This window comes from Carassius carassius, chromosome 17 (genome assembly GCF_963082965.1).
Source record: "Carassius carassius chromosome 17, fCarCar2.1, whole genome shotgun sequence".
Classification (NCBI taxonomy): Eukaryota; Metazoa; Chordata; class Actinopteri; order Cypriniformes; family Cyprinidae; genus Carassius; species Carassius carassius.
The window spans coordinates 12,687,839-12,704,300 of NC_081771.1; the positions used below are offsets into that span (position 1 = coordinate 12,687,839).

Genomic DNA, 16,462 nt, shown 5'->3' on the forward strand with positions numbered 1-16,462 from the left:
TAAAACCATGGTTAATTTTAGTATTAAGGAATTTAAAATAATTTTTTCTTGCTATATGCTAATGGACATTAAAGTAGTGAATTGAAAAAAGGTAAAACAATATCCTGTATGGTGTTATGTCTATCTGTGGATAAATATCTTGCAGTCCGCTGCCGCAGGGTGGCGACAGAGAGCACCGCACTGACGTATGTAAATTAGAACTGTTGTCGTCACAGTATACGTAGCTCTGTAAACATGGCGGACATTCAGAGGCGTCAACGTGGGGAGGAAGAAAGGCGCTGCGTTCAGAATGAAGCAATGTGAGCCAAGGAATGAAGCGGCTGGGATGGCGGACCAAACGTTAACGGTACTCCTCAAACTTTTAGCAGCGGCCTTTTATGGAGTCAGCTCTTTCCTTATAATTGTAGTGAACAAGAGTGTCCTGACCAATTACAGGTAAGAATACTTTTTACTGGAGTTACATACTCTGTGTTTTCCAAGCGCTTGACTGTCTCTAGATGCAGAATACTTGGCATAGTTGGAAACTTAGTTATTGCAGAAGAATCAGTCTGGTGCAGAAGGACATTGATCTCCATGGGCTGATTTAAACATGGAATGTGAGACCGACGCTAGTTGTTTTAAAAACAAAACGTGCAATGTTATTACAATGCATTTAGGGAGTTATCGTGCTAATACCATGGTTTATAGATATGTGTCATATTGATACTAGCATTTTTTAAGTTCCTTGGAGTAACGTTACCATGTAAATACAATGGTACATAAATATGGTATTCATTCATTACTACGGTGTATATCAAGTATAATGTTGTTACCCTTTCTGTAAAGTTTCTTTGGTACCACCACACCCCATTTTTGTAAACTTAGTGAGCCACTACCTGGTTTAAACTATTTAAAATGATGATGATGATCCAGAATTTGCCTTTTTTTCGTTCTTTTAAATGCAAGAAGTCTAAAAATGGTCATGTAATAAGTGTAATTGTAAAATAAATGAGTTTTGTATGGACTGAAATGAGTCACTGATTTAGAATAATAATTCACCATCAACACTTCATTGCATATGACGGTTTATTTTATGATAGCTTTCAAATTTAATTATAATGGAAGCAGCATGCAAACAAAACGTTGTTCTTTCAGTCTTTGCTAAAAAGCAGTCTTCCCAAACAGGTTCCCCTCTTCGATATGTGTTGGCATTGGTCAGGTCGGTTTTCTTTTGTCAGATAAAAGTTATTTTTTCACTTTCCATACTTTGGGCTCTACATATTATGATACAGAGCGGCATGTGCATATCTTGACTTTGCTTTGCAGATGCTGGCAACAGTTGTTGTGTTACGGGTGGGAAAGGCTCTCCGGGTGATCACCTTCCCAGAATTTGATGGTGGCATACCTAGAAAGGTGAGGAATGCTGGCTCTTTAAACTCGTGCATGTTTTCACGTGTTCTTTCCCCAAAGAATACATGTGCAAGTCTTTTTTGTTGACATGGGAAAAGATACCCACATGGGCCTGCAAAACAATGCAGCTTTGTAAGTGTTGCTTACAACTTTCTTGTTATGCCTTGTCAATACCTACCTACCTTGTAATTTCAGACATTTCCGCTACCTCTTCTATATGTTGGAAATCAAATAACAGGACTCTTTGGGACAAAAAGACTTAAGTATGATCCAGTACATAACATCTTTAAAGATTACATATAATACATCTGCCTTGTTTTGTATTTTATGTATTTATGTCTAATTATGTGCTTTTTCCTTCCTTCAGCCTGCCAATGTTTACAGTATTGAGGAGGTTTTCTATTCTCTTCACAATGCTGGCGGAGGGTTTCTTGTTAAAGTGAGTAAAAAAGTTCTCCAATTACTACAGTGTCTCTGATAGCTTATATCTAATTAATAATATTATGATAAAAATTTCACTGGTTATATCCCTCATTCCAGGAAGAAATTCTCCCGGCCAGTTCAGCTGACAGTATTTACTATGATTCTAGGGGCCTTTGTAGCCGCAAGGTAAATGTTTTCAATGACTCATTGTTTGATAGAATTCAAAGTCCAATAGATTTCAGCCTTATCTTGCTGGAAGAACATGCCAATTATTCACTGCTTTATAGAGGCAGAGGTATTTGTTTACAAGTCTTTCAACATAGAGTTTAATTGCACATTACACATCACTATCTTACTCGTAGAGTTCGAGGAAAAGACTCCAACCATGTCTGCAAACATACAATAACATATGTATTTTACAGTGTTTGATCAGCTCCCTCATATTTCTTGTGCAGCGCTGACTTGGCTTTTGACCTGCAAGGGTATGTGTTCATTTTAATGAACGATGTCTTAACTGCTGCCAATGGAGCTTTTGTGAAACAGAAACTCGACTCTAAGGTAAGGAAAGAAACACATTCATGATAGAGATTACTCAAATACCTTGAATGCTCCCTTAAGCAGCAGCTGTTCTCTGTTGTCATTAATTGAGATATACTGCTTTCCTATGCTTGCACAAAAATGAAGCAACTTCCCCCTGGATCACTAAGTTTTGCGAATTCCTAGTTATGGTTTTTGTTTAATGAAAATGTCATGAAATAATTCATAACATAAATTTCGCTTTGCATCGTTATGTTCATAAGGATGAGGGTTTTTCTTGGAAACCTGTCCATGCTGGCTTAATTTGTTGTTCAGAGTTATTTTGTCCGCCTTTGAGTTAAAAAGCCTTTTTATCTTGCCATCCTACTCCTATTTTTGAGTACGGATGTTTTACGTAACTGTTTTTTTTTTTGGGTGCTTTCACATCTTCATTTTTACTGCAGCCAGTCTGAGCAAAAGTTGTTCACATATGCATGTTCTAACATTTCAAGGACCGCTTAAGTTTCAATATATTTAGAAGATATGCCTGTGCTTGTATTTGATGAAACAGAGAGTGCTGGCAACATGAGCCATGTTTATTGCATGACCCCACTGCCTTGGACTGAAAAAAGAAGTCATGTGTGTTCTATTTGAGGCCTCCAGAGAGAGTAGTTTTATAGCTGCTTCAGTTTTCATTGAAGAATGTGGACTATGTGTACAGATTTATCTAAAGCACTGACAATGTCAACATTTTACAGCCTGTTAAAGCCTATGCTCACTTCCTGAAGAAAGCCCTTTGGCTCACTTCAGATTTTTGGATACCATCTGTTTCTCTGTTAGAAAAAGAGCAGCTAGTGTAGAGGGTGCGAGAGAAGAAGAAATCATGACATGGCTTTACGGTCTCTTTTTATTTTTTGTCTTATAGGAGCTGGGAAAGTATGGCCTGCTCTATTACAATGCTTTATTTATGATTCTTCCAACACTGCTATTAGCACATGTCACAGGAGATATGGATAAGGTAAGTGTTTTTATTTATTTTTTTCTTTTGTTTCTCAGAATGCATATACATATTTATAATTTTTAAATAGTTTTCACTAATTTATTTTAAACATTATAATTTATATACAGTGTTCTCTAATGATTGAGATGGCTTTGGACTGATCTTTTGTATATAACATCTTATATTTATTTTAAACATTATAGAATTTTTTATATAGTTTTTTTCTATTGATGGATATTGGCTCATTAATAAAAATGTGTTTCTTGAATAACAATAAAAGCAGTTGCACACATACAGCAGCTAGTTTGTTAATGCCCAGTTATATATAATATATTGTGTTTACATGCCAGACCTTAAATAACCCCAGGATTCTAGTCATTTCTAAGAGTCCATCTCTCAACAAGACCTCATACCCACCGATGATCTGGCAACCACAAACACACCATCTGCTCAGCTGGAGTGAGCTCACATTGCCAGAGAACACACACCATTAGCCGATTGGAATGACTGCACGCTTGTCATAAATTCTCTTGAAATCATAGCAAGCTGAATGACACAAATTTCAGCATGACTGTTCCTGCCTGAACGATTTTCCCATAAAAAAATAACTACCTTTTCTTAGTCAAAAAGTGTGCTGCATCCTGGTCTTTTTGAAAAAGCAGCGTGAGCACAAGGCTCAGTTGTTTGGGAGGTTAGGATGACAGGGCCCTGCTCCATGAATGCCTCATTTTATTTAGCTCAGTGTGTTCACAGGGAGGCCCAGTTTATTTGGCAGGCACTGCCTCAGGAAGGAGAGAGGACAGGAGGCAGTGTGTTTCTTGCACAAAGGTGCCATTATACCAGACAGTGTAACTAGCAGAGTGAATGTAGTAGCTTACGGAGTTAGGTATATTCCTTTTAGGTGAGCTCTTCACCTTTTTTTTAGACTGGTTGAAGGGATTTGTTGTTTTTTACTCACCATGCGAGTAATTCTCTGCAGTTTCAACCTATGAAAAAAATGTAGAGAGCCCTTCTTTGTGTTATGTGTGACTTTTTACCGTATAAGAGCTTGACCTACAAATTCCCTTACAAACAGCCCCATAACTGAAGTTTAATGATTAACTAAGCTAATTTCTCCATTTGTGTTATTGAAGGATCTCTAGTCAATTATTTCCTTTTAAGTGTGTCCTTCCATTCATCACTAAATATCTTTTTCTTCCCCCTAGGCTTTTGAATATGAAGGCTGGACAGATGTGCTTTTTATAGTTCAATTCATTCTCTCTTGTCTAATGGGGTAAGTTAAAATAGAAACTTTGTATTTGGTCGATACTAGGGTGGTCAAAGTTAATGCAATTTAAATGGGTTTAGTGGCATTCATGTGTTTATTTAGTTTTGTTAGTTTGTAATTTAATTGTCATAAAAGCTGAATAAATGATATCACCAAAAGATAAGACTCCATCAATCATAGAAATGCAAACGCTAGCAGACGACTACAGACTGCCTGTGGTCTGCACAGATGCAAGATCACATTTAAATGCTGAGGGACTTTTTTATTATTATATTTAATTTGATTTCAGAAGTACTTTGAGCTCCTGATCGTATATTTTAATTGATTGGCTAGTGAATGCACAACAAGTTAATGTTAATGTTTTTTGTACATAGTTTCCTCTTGCATAAAATTTTGCCAGTGTGGACAACTTTACACATGCAAAAAAAACAAACATAATTATTTCAATGATAAAAAAAACATAAGAATGCTACAGTAGAAGGATGTTCATTTGGTTAATGGTGAATTCCACATACTTTCTATGTAACAGTATTTACCTCTAAGTAGACAAGCTAAGTGTGATGAACTTTACATTTTACATGTAGAGGTACTTCAGTAGCTTCGTATAATAACCTTATAACCTTTTTTTATGTAAGTTTTAGCTTAATCCATAAATACTTAAATGTTGCTACTGTATTTTTGAATATTTCTGACAATCTTCATTTTCAGGTTCGTTTTAATGTACTCCACTGTACTTTGCACTCAGTATAACTCTGCGCTAACTACTACTATTGTCGGCTGCCTAAAAGTAAGTGTTTTTTTTCTTAATCATACAAAGATATAGTTTCTCCTGCTTTTTGTTAACGACTTGTGTGTTTCTGCAGAATATATTAGTGACGTATATTGGAATGGTGTTTGGAGGAGATTACATTTTCTCATGGACTAACTTCATTGGTCTGAACATCAGGTAAGAAGTGAGCTTTTCCCAGAAGGAAACAGATGGGATGCATGGATTTAGTGTGACGCTGATGATCTGATTGCCTGTACTTGTCTTCTCAGTATTGCTGGCAGTCTGGTGTATTCCTACATTACCTTCACAGAGGAGCAGACCACCAAACAGAGCGAGAATGCCATCAAACTAGAGGTCAAAGGGAAAGTGTCTGTATGAGCAGTGGTTTGAGTTCTTGTATTTCTTGCAAGAGTAAGAAGTCACTCCTTTTGTTTTTATTATTTTATGAAGAAGATATTGACTGTAAAAGGACATCATCTCAAATGAAAGATTAGGTCAAGTTTCAAACATACTGGAATGCGTCATTCCAGAGTTAATATTTGCCAGTTAATTTTCACTTCTGTTTAGAAGTGGTGTCTGTGTTACTAACTGATGGTTTGTGTCCTGCAGTGTTGGACACTTGCCACAAATTGGGAATGAGGACTGTCATTAGTGTTGAAACATCTGTTGTATTGTCTATTGAAGAGTACTTTTAAAAGTTAGTAAGGCTATTTATTATTTTTATGTGAGTTTTTGTTTTTTATTGCTAGGATTGTAGATTGGGTTTTATTGTGGGGAAAGGTTTATTCTAGCTATAAATAGGAAGTTAAGTATAAATTGTTTAACTAACAACGAGTTTTACAGGAATGTTCCTTCAAGCCCTGAAGGATAAATGGAAAGTTAATGTTTGAATGTGTAAAATAAGGTACATGTCAAGTAGATGTTTTATTTGAGTCTTGATAACAAGCTTTAAAGATCAATATTTTATGTTAAGCATTCACAGTGTTATGCAGTTCGACTGGACAAATTAAAAAAATTGCTTTTGTATTATTATTTTGTTTTGTTTTTTGTATTTGGGAATGGGATGCAGTAACTGTTTTGTATTGATGGAATCATGGTAAAGGAAAAATGGTGTAGTAATTGCACTTTAATAGTTTACAGGCTTTCTCATTTGTCAGTGGCTTAAAATGGATATTAGTTTTTGGAAGAACATTGTAATACAATTTTCACAAGCATTTCAGTATTTCGATTTGTCTCGTTTAAAGTTGCTGCCTTTGGGTGAATCAGAAAGAGAAATGAGAATGTTTCCTACATTTATGTCTGATGTATTTTTGACAATTGCAAAAGGCTAGTCTGAAAATATCACACATTTCTGTTATTTCTTGTGCTATACTTGTACATCTGGAAAATCCGATGCATTCTGTGGTTACTGAATGAAAGTCTGTTTTCATTCATGTATGCCACTTTCTGGAACACTTTTGTTTATTGCTTAAAGATTCAAGTTTTATGGATGATGTCCATTTTTGTGCTTTATTTTTCAGCACTGATGATGACATGTTGCTGCAGAAGTATTTCATGTGTTCAACTTGTATTTTTTATTGTATTATTCATGTTTCTATTGATTTCATTTAAAGAAGCATTTCTTTATCAAATTCATATCTGCAAATTCTCAGTGATTGTATCAGTGAGAAACGGGAAGTGTATAACATTTAAAATACCTCAGCTCAATATGTATTTTATTTCATTTTCCGATGCTAACCAAAATAAAATCTCCTTTTTCATTTTTCACTTTGCCCATCGATTCTATGTGACTGCTCAATGGAAAATACAACATGAGCCATTGTTTCTTATGGAGTTTAAATGATTTTAAACCTATATATATATATATAATTTATTATTTTCTTTTATTTTTTTCTAACGTAGAATCATTTCTATATGGGTCAAACCTTTTTAATGATGGAAAAATTTCTGACTGCATATAAAACTGTCACAGTGAATCTTAAGTGGAACACAGCTCTAACAGGTAGATTTTCATAGTAGATTTGCAATTCTTGTATTTTGGTCATTTCAATAACAATCATAAAATGTCTTTAGTAAATAGACACTTCTGATTTCAAATGTTTTTTTTTTTTTTTTTTTTTTTTTAATCTTACGGTTTCCAAATGAAGAGTTCATTTGCAAAAACAGATCATTCATTTTCAAAAATCAGGTTGTTTCTTTGTGCATTCCAATTAATCTCATTCAAACCGCAGTTATTTTGATTAAGTAAAAATACAGCTAACAAAATAAATCACAATAAAAACATAACACAATAAAAAAACATGATATTTGAAAAAAAAAAAGAAAAGAATTATCTGCTTTTGCAAATAAACTCTTCAAATATTCCAATTGTGCTTTTCACCTTTACGCAGTGCTTGGGTCGTGACATGACTTTTATTTTGTAGGATTCACTACAGTAGCGTAGCTCTACCAGAGCCCGTCTACTGGCTCTACTCATTTTAACACATTATCGCTGGCTTCACAGAACCTAGAACAACTATGGCGGAGGTAAGAGAAACATTACAAATTGCAGAAAATAACGCACTTAAGCTTTGTGCAACCTTTTAATAAAAGTTAGATAATTCTAAATTTTAAATATTGCAACGTTGACGTACATCTTAACATTCAGCCCTGAATAATTAGCAAACAGCTTAGGGCGCCCAATTTGAATGTGTTAGCAGCTAGCAGCTAACTTGTTGCCCGAGCGCCAAACTCACATCCAGTTTATCCCCCAGTGTTTATATAAAAAAAAAAAAACACCAAAAGTTCGCGATAAATTATTTACCCGGTGCACTGTTATTTCGAGGCTCATTCATTAAAATGAGCTTACTCGTGGTTTAACAGCTTTGCCTCTGGCTGTAGATTATAATTCATAATCAGATTTAGGTCATATATTACATGTTCTCTTTTGGTTTTTGTTCCTAAAGTTTGATTTATAATTGAATTCTTAGGATAAGAATGTCTTGTTTTCTTTCCAGCCCTCCTTAAGTGGTTCAGGCTCTGAAGGTAAATATGTCAGTTATTTTTATTTTCCTAACAAAAACAAAATTAAAGTAGGCTCCATCAAAGCCCACTTTTATATTAATGTGTAATATTATATCATTTGTGTACATTTAATATAGTGTGTGTGTTGATATTATTAGTATGTATCTCTCTCTGTATATACATTTTATAATTATATTAATAAAAAAATCTGTCTTTTAAATAGGAGCACATCCATTGGTCCAGAATGAGGACAGAGACTTTGATCCTTCAGCAGACATGCTCGTACATGACTTTGATGATGAGCGGACATTAGAAGAAGAGGAAAAGCTGGAGGGAGAGACCAACTTCAATGCCGAAATTGATGACCTCACTCGAGTATGGACCATCACCATCAAGTTTTTTTTGTATTTAATATATACATTTATTAAATAACCTTCATAGGTCTTGATTCATCATTGTACTACTGTCTGGTTTGGTAGGAGGGTGAGATGCCCATTGGGGATCTTCTGAAATTGTATGGCTATGGCACTGGTGGGTCTCCAGAGGAAGAGGATGGAGATGTTCAAGAGGAGGATTCTTCAGAGAATAATTGCAGCAGCCATAGTAAACCCAAAGTAAAGATCTACATGAAAACCATGAATCTATTTGTTGTTGTGTGCATAAACATAATAAATCCACCAATCGTTGTGGCTTCCAGGACGATGATCAAGAGAATCAAGAGGATGAGGATGTGCAGTCGTCTGGTGAGGAGCCTCCGTCCTGCAGTGTTTCTCACAGCACAGTTCAACTCCTCTACCCTCGGCCATCCAATTACTTGGAAGGTATGATTATAAAAATACCACACTGCATGTTACACTCTATAAAAGCTTGTTTCCTCCATGTTTCTTCTCCATGTTTCGCAAGTCAATTGCGATATGTAACCTCGAAATGTAGAGGAAAAAAATCAGGATTGCGAGATGTAAACTAAAAATGATTATAAAAAAGAATGAATTGTGAAATATAAACTCAGAATCGTTAGGGACATGTGTATGTAATATATATATATATATATATATATATATATATATATATATATATATATATATATATATATATTATTTATTTGTGAAAAAATACAATAGTAATATTGTTAAATATTTTTACTGTTTAAAATAACTTTCTATATGAATATTATCAAATTATCAAATGTAATTTATTCCTGTGATCAAAGCTGTATTTGCAGCATCATCACTCCAGTCACATGATTATGCTGATTTGCTGTTTAAGAAACATTTATTTGTATTATTATTATTAATATTTAAATCGGCTGAGTAAAAATTTTTCAGGATTCTTTGATGAATAGAAAGATCCAAAGATCAGCATTTATCAGAAATAAAAAGCTTTTGTAACATTATACACTATACCTTTCAAAAGCTTGGAGTAAGTATAATTTTTGGAAAAAATAAATGATAGAAATTAATACTTGTATTTAGCAAGGATGCTTTAAATTGATAAAGTGATCAGTTTATAATGTTACAAAAGATTCATATGTTCTTCTGAAGTGTCTATTCATCAAAGAGACCTGAAAATATTCTACTTTTCAACAATAATTTTCAGTAATTATTTGAGCATCAAATCAGAATATTAGAATCATTTCTGAAAGATCATGTAATGTTGCTAAAAATTCAGCTTTGAAATCACAGGAATAAATAACATTTGATAATATATTCACATAGATTAGAAGACGGTTAAAGAAGACAAAATATTTTAATGTTTTTGCTGTACTTTGGATCAAATAAATGCAGGCTTTGTGAACAGAAGAGGCTTCTTCAAAAACATTAATACTGTTCAAAAACTTTTGACTGTAGTGTACACACACACACACACTACCAATCACAGTAAAAGTGACCGCAAAGATGCTTCATATAACAAAAAATCCTGAAAAATGTATCACCATTTCCACAAAAATAGTAAGCAGCACAGCTGTTTCAACATTCATAATGAGAAATGTTTCTTTATATCTACCAAATCAGAATAACACACTATATTAAGATCTATTGTTTCAAATGTAACAAATGTGCACTTGCATGTTTTTCATTCATTGTACCATCTAGTAGATGCCTGGTAGGACCAGCAGATGGTGATATAGATTCAGAGTCTAACCTGATGGGGCTCCATGTGTCTTTTGTTTTAAAGGGGATGAGGAAGAATCTGAAGATGATGATTATATTCCATCTGAAGATTGGAAGAAGGTAGACTTTAGATAATTTTCTTTCAAATGTCTTTCTTATGAGTTCAGACATTAATTTTTTTCTTCTGTCGTTCATAGGAAATCATGGTTGGTTCAATGTATCAAGCAGAGACTCCTGCTGGCCTTTGCAAGTATAAGGATAATGAAAAAGGTGACAGAACTGAATATGATTATTTAGATGTAATGTGTATATATTTAATACATATTTTATGCATGCACATTTTTGTTCTACATCTGCTTGTCTCCTATAAATGTAGTGTATGAGAATGAAGATCAGCTGTTGTGGAATCCAGAGTTAATTCCTGAGGAAAAGGTTGTCAAGTTTTTGGCCGAGGCCTCTAAATCCAGCGGAGAAGAGACTGGTGTCCATGCAATTCCTGAAGGATCTCACATCAAAGACAATGAACAGGCAGGTCACTGTCCAGTGGTATATTGATGTCATATTTTAATGTAATAGTATTGTGAATCTAATTCCTTTGCTTACATTTCAGGCTCTTTATGAATTGTTTAAATGCAACTTTAATTCAGAAGAAGCTTTAAGAAGAATGAAATTTAATGTGAAGCCTGCCAAAGGTGAGTGTTTGTGTGTGTCACGCTGTCTGGTCTCTGTTTCCCTGAGTCTCCACTAGTGGGCTCACTTCCCCATAGGCACCTCACCGTAGGCACTACAATTCCCACAAAGCCTTGTCCCTTCATCACAGTAATTGCACTCCTGTTAATTGCACTCAGGTGTCTTCACTTGTTAGTCATTATCCACCCTATATTAACCAGTCCTTTTCTGTTTGTCTGCATGGAGTCTTTTCTTTCCGTCACCCAGTTTCCTCGTCTTCTGAGTTCCTGTTCCCGTTCCTGTTCCTTTCCTGTTTGTTTATTTGTTTGATGGATTTATGGTTTGACCCTGGCTTGTTGATTTCTCTTTGGATTACCCATTAAAACCCATACTGCAATTGGATCTCTCGTCTCCTGCGTTTCACTGGGTCTCCGATCGTAACAGTGTGTGTACAAAATGACATTAGTTTAATATTGCAGGGTTTCTGCAGGTTTTCAACAAACTGAAAATGACTTAAATAAGAGCAGAATGTCATAAATAATAAAGTCTCTGTATTAAATTCAAATGCCATTGCGAAAAATGAATATCTTCCTCAGTATTTGTTTTCCAATACAAATATCCTTAAATCAAGATAGATTTACTCCAGATGCACATTTAAGGTCTGGACAAATGAAACAAAAATAAGTGAGTTTATGCTTAAAACAAGAACAAATATCTGTTGGTTCAATATGAAAACTTGTTTTCTCTTAGAACTGAGAAGTTCTGAGCCTATTGGCAAATATTTTCTTATTTTAATAATGAACTCTCATTTTGCTAAAAATCTTTGCTTTAGAGTCTTTACACATTTGCACTGGAAAGCAAGAAAAAAAAAAAAAAGGAAGAACATGCAGGGTTTTTGCAGTGTAATCAGAATGTAGAGTAAAAGTTATTTCCATATTCTAGTGGCTGGGAGAAGATGTATTCAAGCCTTAAGCTTTTTTTTTTTTGTAAAACAAATTAAAAAGTAATGGAGATTAGTTGAAAGTTGCATTTTCAAACTTTGAAGTGTTGCTAATACAGCTCATTGTGTTCCTTTCATGGATTTAGGCCTTAATGTTTTGGTAACACTTTAGTTTGGGGACCAATTCTCACTATTATCTATGACTTATGCCTCAATAAGATACTAATTTGCTGCTTACTAATATAGTTAGTTAAGTTTAGATGTGGGGAAGGATTAAGGGATCTAAAATATGCACATGGAGAATAAGGCATTAATATATGCTTTATGAGTCTTCTATGTAAGTGAAATGTACCCTAGATTGCAAAATGAAATGTTGATGTGGAAATAAACAATATGTTGACTTCTGAAGTACTGTACTTGATATTCATTGCAAATAATGTTCCTGAATTATCTTTGCTTGGGGGCTTTATGCGGCTAATATTGGTATGATTGATTTGACTAATTAACCAACATATGATTAATCCGATTACAAATATTTTAATCTATTTACAGCTTTAGTAAAACATAGTGTGGCTTCTGCATGAATTTTATAATAGCAGCATGTGCTTCTCAGAACTCTTGACTTGTATGAAGTAATGTTTTTCACATGTTATTTTAGGAAGTATGAAAAGCTCCCAGCTTAAGCGCAAGCATCCAAGCCTGTGATAAAGTAGCTCTCAGCACGTCAGTCAACATTCTCTCAATGTGTCACCTGAACTAAAATCTCTATCTCCCTCAGAGGAACTGTCAGTTTGGACGGAAGAGGAGTGTCGAGGTTTTGAGCAAGGACTCAACACTTACGGAAAAGATTTCAGCTCAATACAAGCGAATAAGGTTAGCGTTTAATCACATTCCTCATTCCTGCTGCTGTTTTACAATTTGTACTGTTCAAATACTGAATAATTTAGAGTAATCAGTTGGTGAACATGACTGCTTTTTTTTGCTTTCACAAAGGTAATTGTTACCTAATTAAACTTTTCCAGGTGAGAACTAGATCTGTAGGGGAATGTGTGGCCTTTTATTACATGTGGAAGAAATCTGAGCGTTATGATTTCTTTGCACAGCAAACCAAGCTTGGAAAAAGAAAATACAGTCTTCGCCCTGGAGTTTTGTAAGTCGGTCATCAATACCATGTGGCACATTAAAAGGCTTAGTCCTTTAATTAAACTGTGTATATAGAATCAGATCTTAGCAGTGTAAGGTCATATCCTGCCTGGTGTTTGTTTGGCATCACAGAGATTATATGGAGTGTATTTTGGAGAGCTCTGAGTCCAGTGGATCTTCGTCTTCACTTCCAAACTTTTCAAACAACAGCAAACACCCATCTGAGCCAGAGAGTGACACAAATGCCCAGAACGGTCAGACTCACTTATTTTATTTTTTTACTAATATAAAATAAATAATATACTATAAAATAATAGTAGGTTTTTTTTTCTTCATTCAAGTGACACTTTGTGGTGTTAATCTACAAAAACATTTTTCTGATTTATTATTAAATGTTAAATGTATTCTTGTGTCTTTAAGAATATTAAATGTGTCCTTCTGATTTCACAGGTGTAGGAAGTCATTCCTCCGTGCCGCTTCTCTGTGCCACAGATGAGACATCTCAGACAAACGGCTCTGCCACATGTCCAGATATTTCCACAGCAAACACACCGCCCCGCTCTAACCCTGACGCCAGCAGCCCGAGCACACAAGTCATGGAGATCACAGTCAAACAGGAGGAGGAAGAAGAACTCTGTGAAAGACCTCTCAAAAGGCTTCGGACTGACACCGAGCCCAGCAATGAGGGGTCTGTCCCCCACAACAAAACAGAAACCGTCTGACTCACCAGCAGAAACCCAGAACTCTTGGCCTCAGATAAGGGGTTGATACAGGCCCTGTTTTTAGCATGAAGGTAGCTGAGATGTGTGTGTGAATTTCAGGGATGCAAATGAAGCACATTTCTGTCCTCTCACATTACTGCCGCTGAGCTCAGTTCATATCTCAAACACTCATGATAGACTGTCACATCAGACAGTCAACTCTGTAGCACTATTTATTAATATTGGTTAAGATGATCAGTGTAATTCTGTTTGCTCTAGGTTGTTTGAAAAAACATCTGACAGATTGTAATTTATTGCAAAACGTCTGTCATTTGGTGTGCATAACGTTGCTCAAACTGTAAATGCACACCGTGGAAAAGCCCTCCTGATTTTATATGAAGTGTAATACTGTAAATATTCCAAATCTGAAATGATTAAAAAAAAATACACTTTTGTATTTGGAACATTTTGAATATTTCAGGCGGTTGTAAAAACGACTTTCTAACGTTGCAACATTCCATCCTTTTCATTTCTGGATTTCCTATTTGACCAAAGTGACTGGTTGATATTGGTCTTTTAACACAAAGGATTTTTTTAAAATATTTCCTCTTTATATGAAATATTGTCTTATTTTTGTATTTGATAGCTATTTATTTTTTTTAACCAGATATTGGTGATGCATGAGGCCAGTATACAGAGTATATTTGTATAGGCTGGAACGAGTAGTTTTGAATTAAAAAGGCAGAGCAGAAATGAATGGTGCTATTTATTCATTTTCTCACTGTGAGAATGTCAACCCATCCTTAAGATAACTTTTTGTTTTTTGTTTTTAACATTTTCTAGCACCTCTGTTATTCCTGTAAGTAATGGTAGAGGGAAATGGAATCAACAGTTTCTGTAAATTGGTTGTCATTCATGTCTGCATAGCTCAGGAAAACAAGTACAGAAACATTATAGGGTGTGTCAAATAGTTGTCAGTTTCAATTAGTGGACTACTCATTCATTAAACTCAGACTATTTACCCCAATCAATATTGTCTCTCCTGTGATTACTGAAGTGAATCGGATCTTGTCACCTCATTACAACATTTTAATGGAGTGGATTGTATGCTGAATAAAGATATTAAGCAGTTCTTAATTCAAAGAAACTTTTGTAGTGTTTGTTATATATATATATTTTATCATTATGTCTTTCATAAGGTCTGACTAGATTTGCACCTATTGAATTGGTCATGTGGACCGAGAGCTTTTCTTTGTCCATACATACTCCTGTACAGCAGGTGTCAGTGTTGCTCTTAATATAACGAAACAATACAATACAGTCATTGCTTTTAATTTGAAGCACGTTATTTAACAGGTTAACAAGGGGTTAAACAACCTAAGGGCTAAATGGTCATATATTTTATGGGACCACATACAATGCAATCTTGGCATTACCAGCCCAAGACTGAATATGGAGAAAAAAAGAATAGTGTCAAGTTGTGCAGTTTACGACTGAGGATTCGGTCTCTGAGTATCAAAAGCGGAACAGAGGCAGAACATAAGTGCGCATAAGTGTATGACCCGAGCGCTGCTGAAATGTTCCTGGAATACTAAACAGAGTTTAACGTTTAGCTTCTCACAAGCATTGCAGCTCTTTGTTTTACAGACGTGTCTGGTTGCCGCTCTCTGGGGAACACTTGTTGAAGATCCCTCAGCTGCTGGCTCCATTCATAGTGGACGAGTGTTATTCACAATATAAAACAGGAGAGACACATAACACACGAAATGACAAAGGAGAAAATATGAGGCGATGAGAGATTAGGTGAGAGAGGAAAAATACACTACATATTGGAGCAGGATGGCTAAAGTATACTGGATTTTATATATTTATTACAATTACATAAATGAGAGATGTGATTTAAAATGCAAAATCACATATAAACGGAGTAGATTTAACTTATATAAACTACTTTTCTGTCGAAGGACAAAACAATGAGTTATTAATAATAAACTTGTACAGTCATGACATGTCAGGTGCTTTTTAATTAAAATAATAATAATATAGGTGCATCTCCAAAAATTAGAATAGCGTGACAAAGATCTCTTTTTGGTAACTTATTTCAAAAAATGAAACTTTCATATATTCAAGATTCATTACATGGTTAAGTAAAACATTTCAACAGTTTTATTTTATTTAGTTTTTATGATTAGAGCTTACACCTCATGAAAGTCAAAAATCCAGTTTCTCAGAATATTTCCTAAGATCAATAATAATAAAAAAGGATTTCCAAAACAGAAAAGCTCAAGTTTTTTAAAGCATGTTAATTTATGACCTCAATACTTGGTAGTGGCTCCTTTAGCACAAATGACAGCATCAGTGAAGCATGAAGTGATCAGCCTGTGGCATTGCTGAGGCACTTCAGCTCATCTGTATTGTTGGATCGACTGTTTCTCATCTTTCTCTTGAAAATATCCCATAGATTCCATATGGGGTTCAGGTCAGACATGTTGGCTGCCCACTTGGAAGTGGTTTTGGCACCGTGGGCAGGT

General features: G+C 34.9%; 2 protein-coding genes across 3 annotated transcripts; both read left to right on the top strand.

Moving 5' to 3' along the window:
* Positions 1-216: 216 nt before the first annotated feature.
* Positions 217-5,761, top strand: slc35d1a (solute carrier family 35 member D1a). Its single transcript, XM_059570934.1, has 12 exons — positions 217-435; positions 1,165-1,198; positions 1,306-1,392; positions 1,585-1,652; positions 1,757-1,828; positions 1,930-1,998; positions 2,268-2,370; positions 3,254-3,346; positions 4,534-4,601; positions 5,304-5,382; positions 5,459-5,541; positions 5,634-5,761. The coding sequence occupies exons 1-12, from the start codon at positions 290-292 to the stop codon at positions 5,740-5,742; spliced, it is 1,011 nt and encodes a 336-aa protein (XP_059426917.1). The 5' UTR covers positions 217-289; the 3' UTR covers positions 5,743-5,761.
* Positions 5,762-7,829: 2,068 nt separating this feature from the next.
* mier1a (mesoderm induction early response 1a, transcriptional regulator) lies at positions 7,830-14,958 on the top strand. Of its 2 annotated transcripts, none has more exons than XM_059570935.1 (13): positions 7,830-7,890; positions 8,361-8,388; positions 8,591-8,742; positions 8,847-8,981; positions 9,065-9,188; positions 10,543-10,598; positions 10,676-10,748; positions 10,855-11,006; positions 11,089-11,170; positions 12,866-12,960; positions 13,110-13,237; positions 13,363-13,484; positions 13,681-14,958. In XM_059570935.1, exons 1-13 carry the CDS (start codon positions 7,882-7,884, stop codon positions 13,950-13,952), a joined length of 1,428 nt encoding a protein of 475 aa, XP_059426918.1. In that variant the 5' UTR covers positions 7,830-7,881; the 3' UTR covers positions 13,953-14,958. The 2 variants fall into 2 exon arrangements, with proteins under 2 accessions (XP_059426918.1, XP_059426919.1); XM_059570936.1 differs by having other exon boundaries at positions 13,191-13,237.
* Positions 14,959-16,462: the final 1,504 nt, after the last annotated feature.

Excerpts from the sequence above, each read along its gene's own strand:
- slc35d1a (XM_059570934.1), top strand. The coding sequence starts at position 290 with ATGAAGCAATGTGAGCCAAGGAATGAAGCGGCTGGGATGGCGGACCAA. Across the intron at positions 1,653-1,756 it reads TTTGGGACAAAAAGACTTAA|CCTGCCAATGTTTACAGTAT; the intron begins GTATGATCCAGT and ends TCCTTCCTTCAG. Across the intron at positions 2,371-3,253 it reads AACAGAAACTCGACTCTAAG|GAGCTGGGAAAGTATGGCCT; the intron begins GTAAGGAAAGAA and ends TTTGTCTTATAG.
- mier1a (XM_059570935.1), top strand. Across the intron at positions 8,982-9,064 it reads GCAGCCATAGTAAACCCAAA|GACGATGATCAAGAGAATCA; the intron begins GTAAAGATCTAC and ends TGTGGCTTCCAG. Across the intron at positions 13,238-13,362 it reads AGTCTTCGCCCTGGAGTTTT|AGATTATATGGAGTGTATTT; the intron begins GTAAGTCGGTCA and ends TTGGCATCACAG.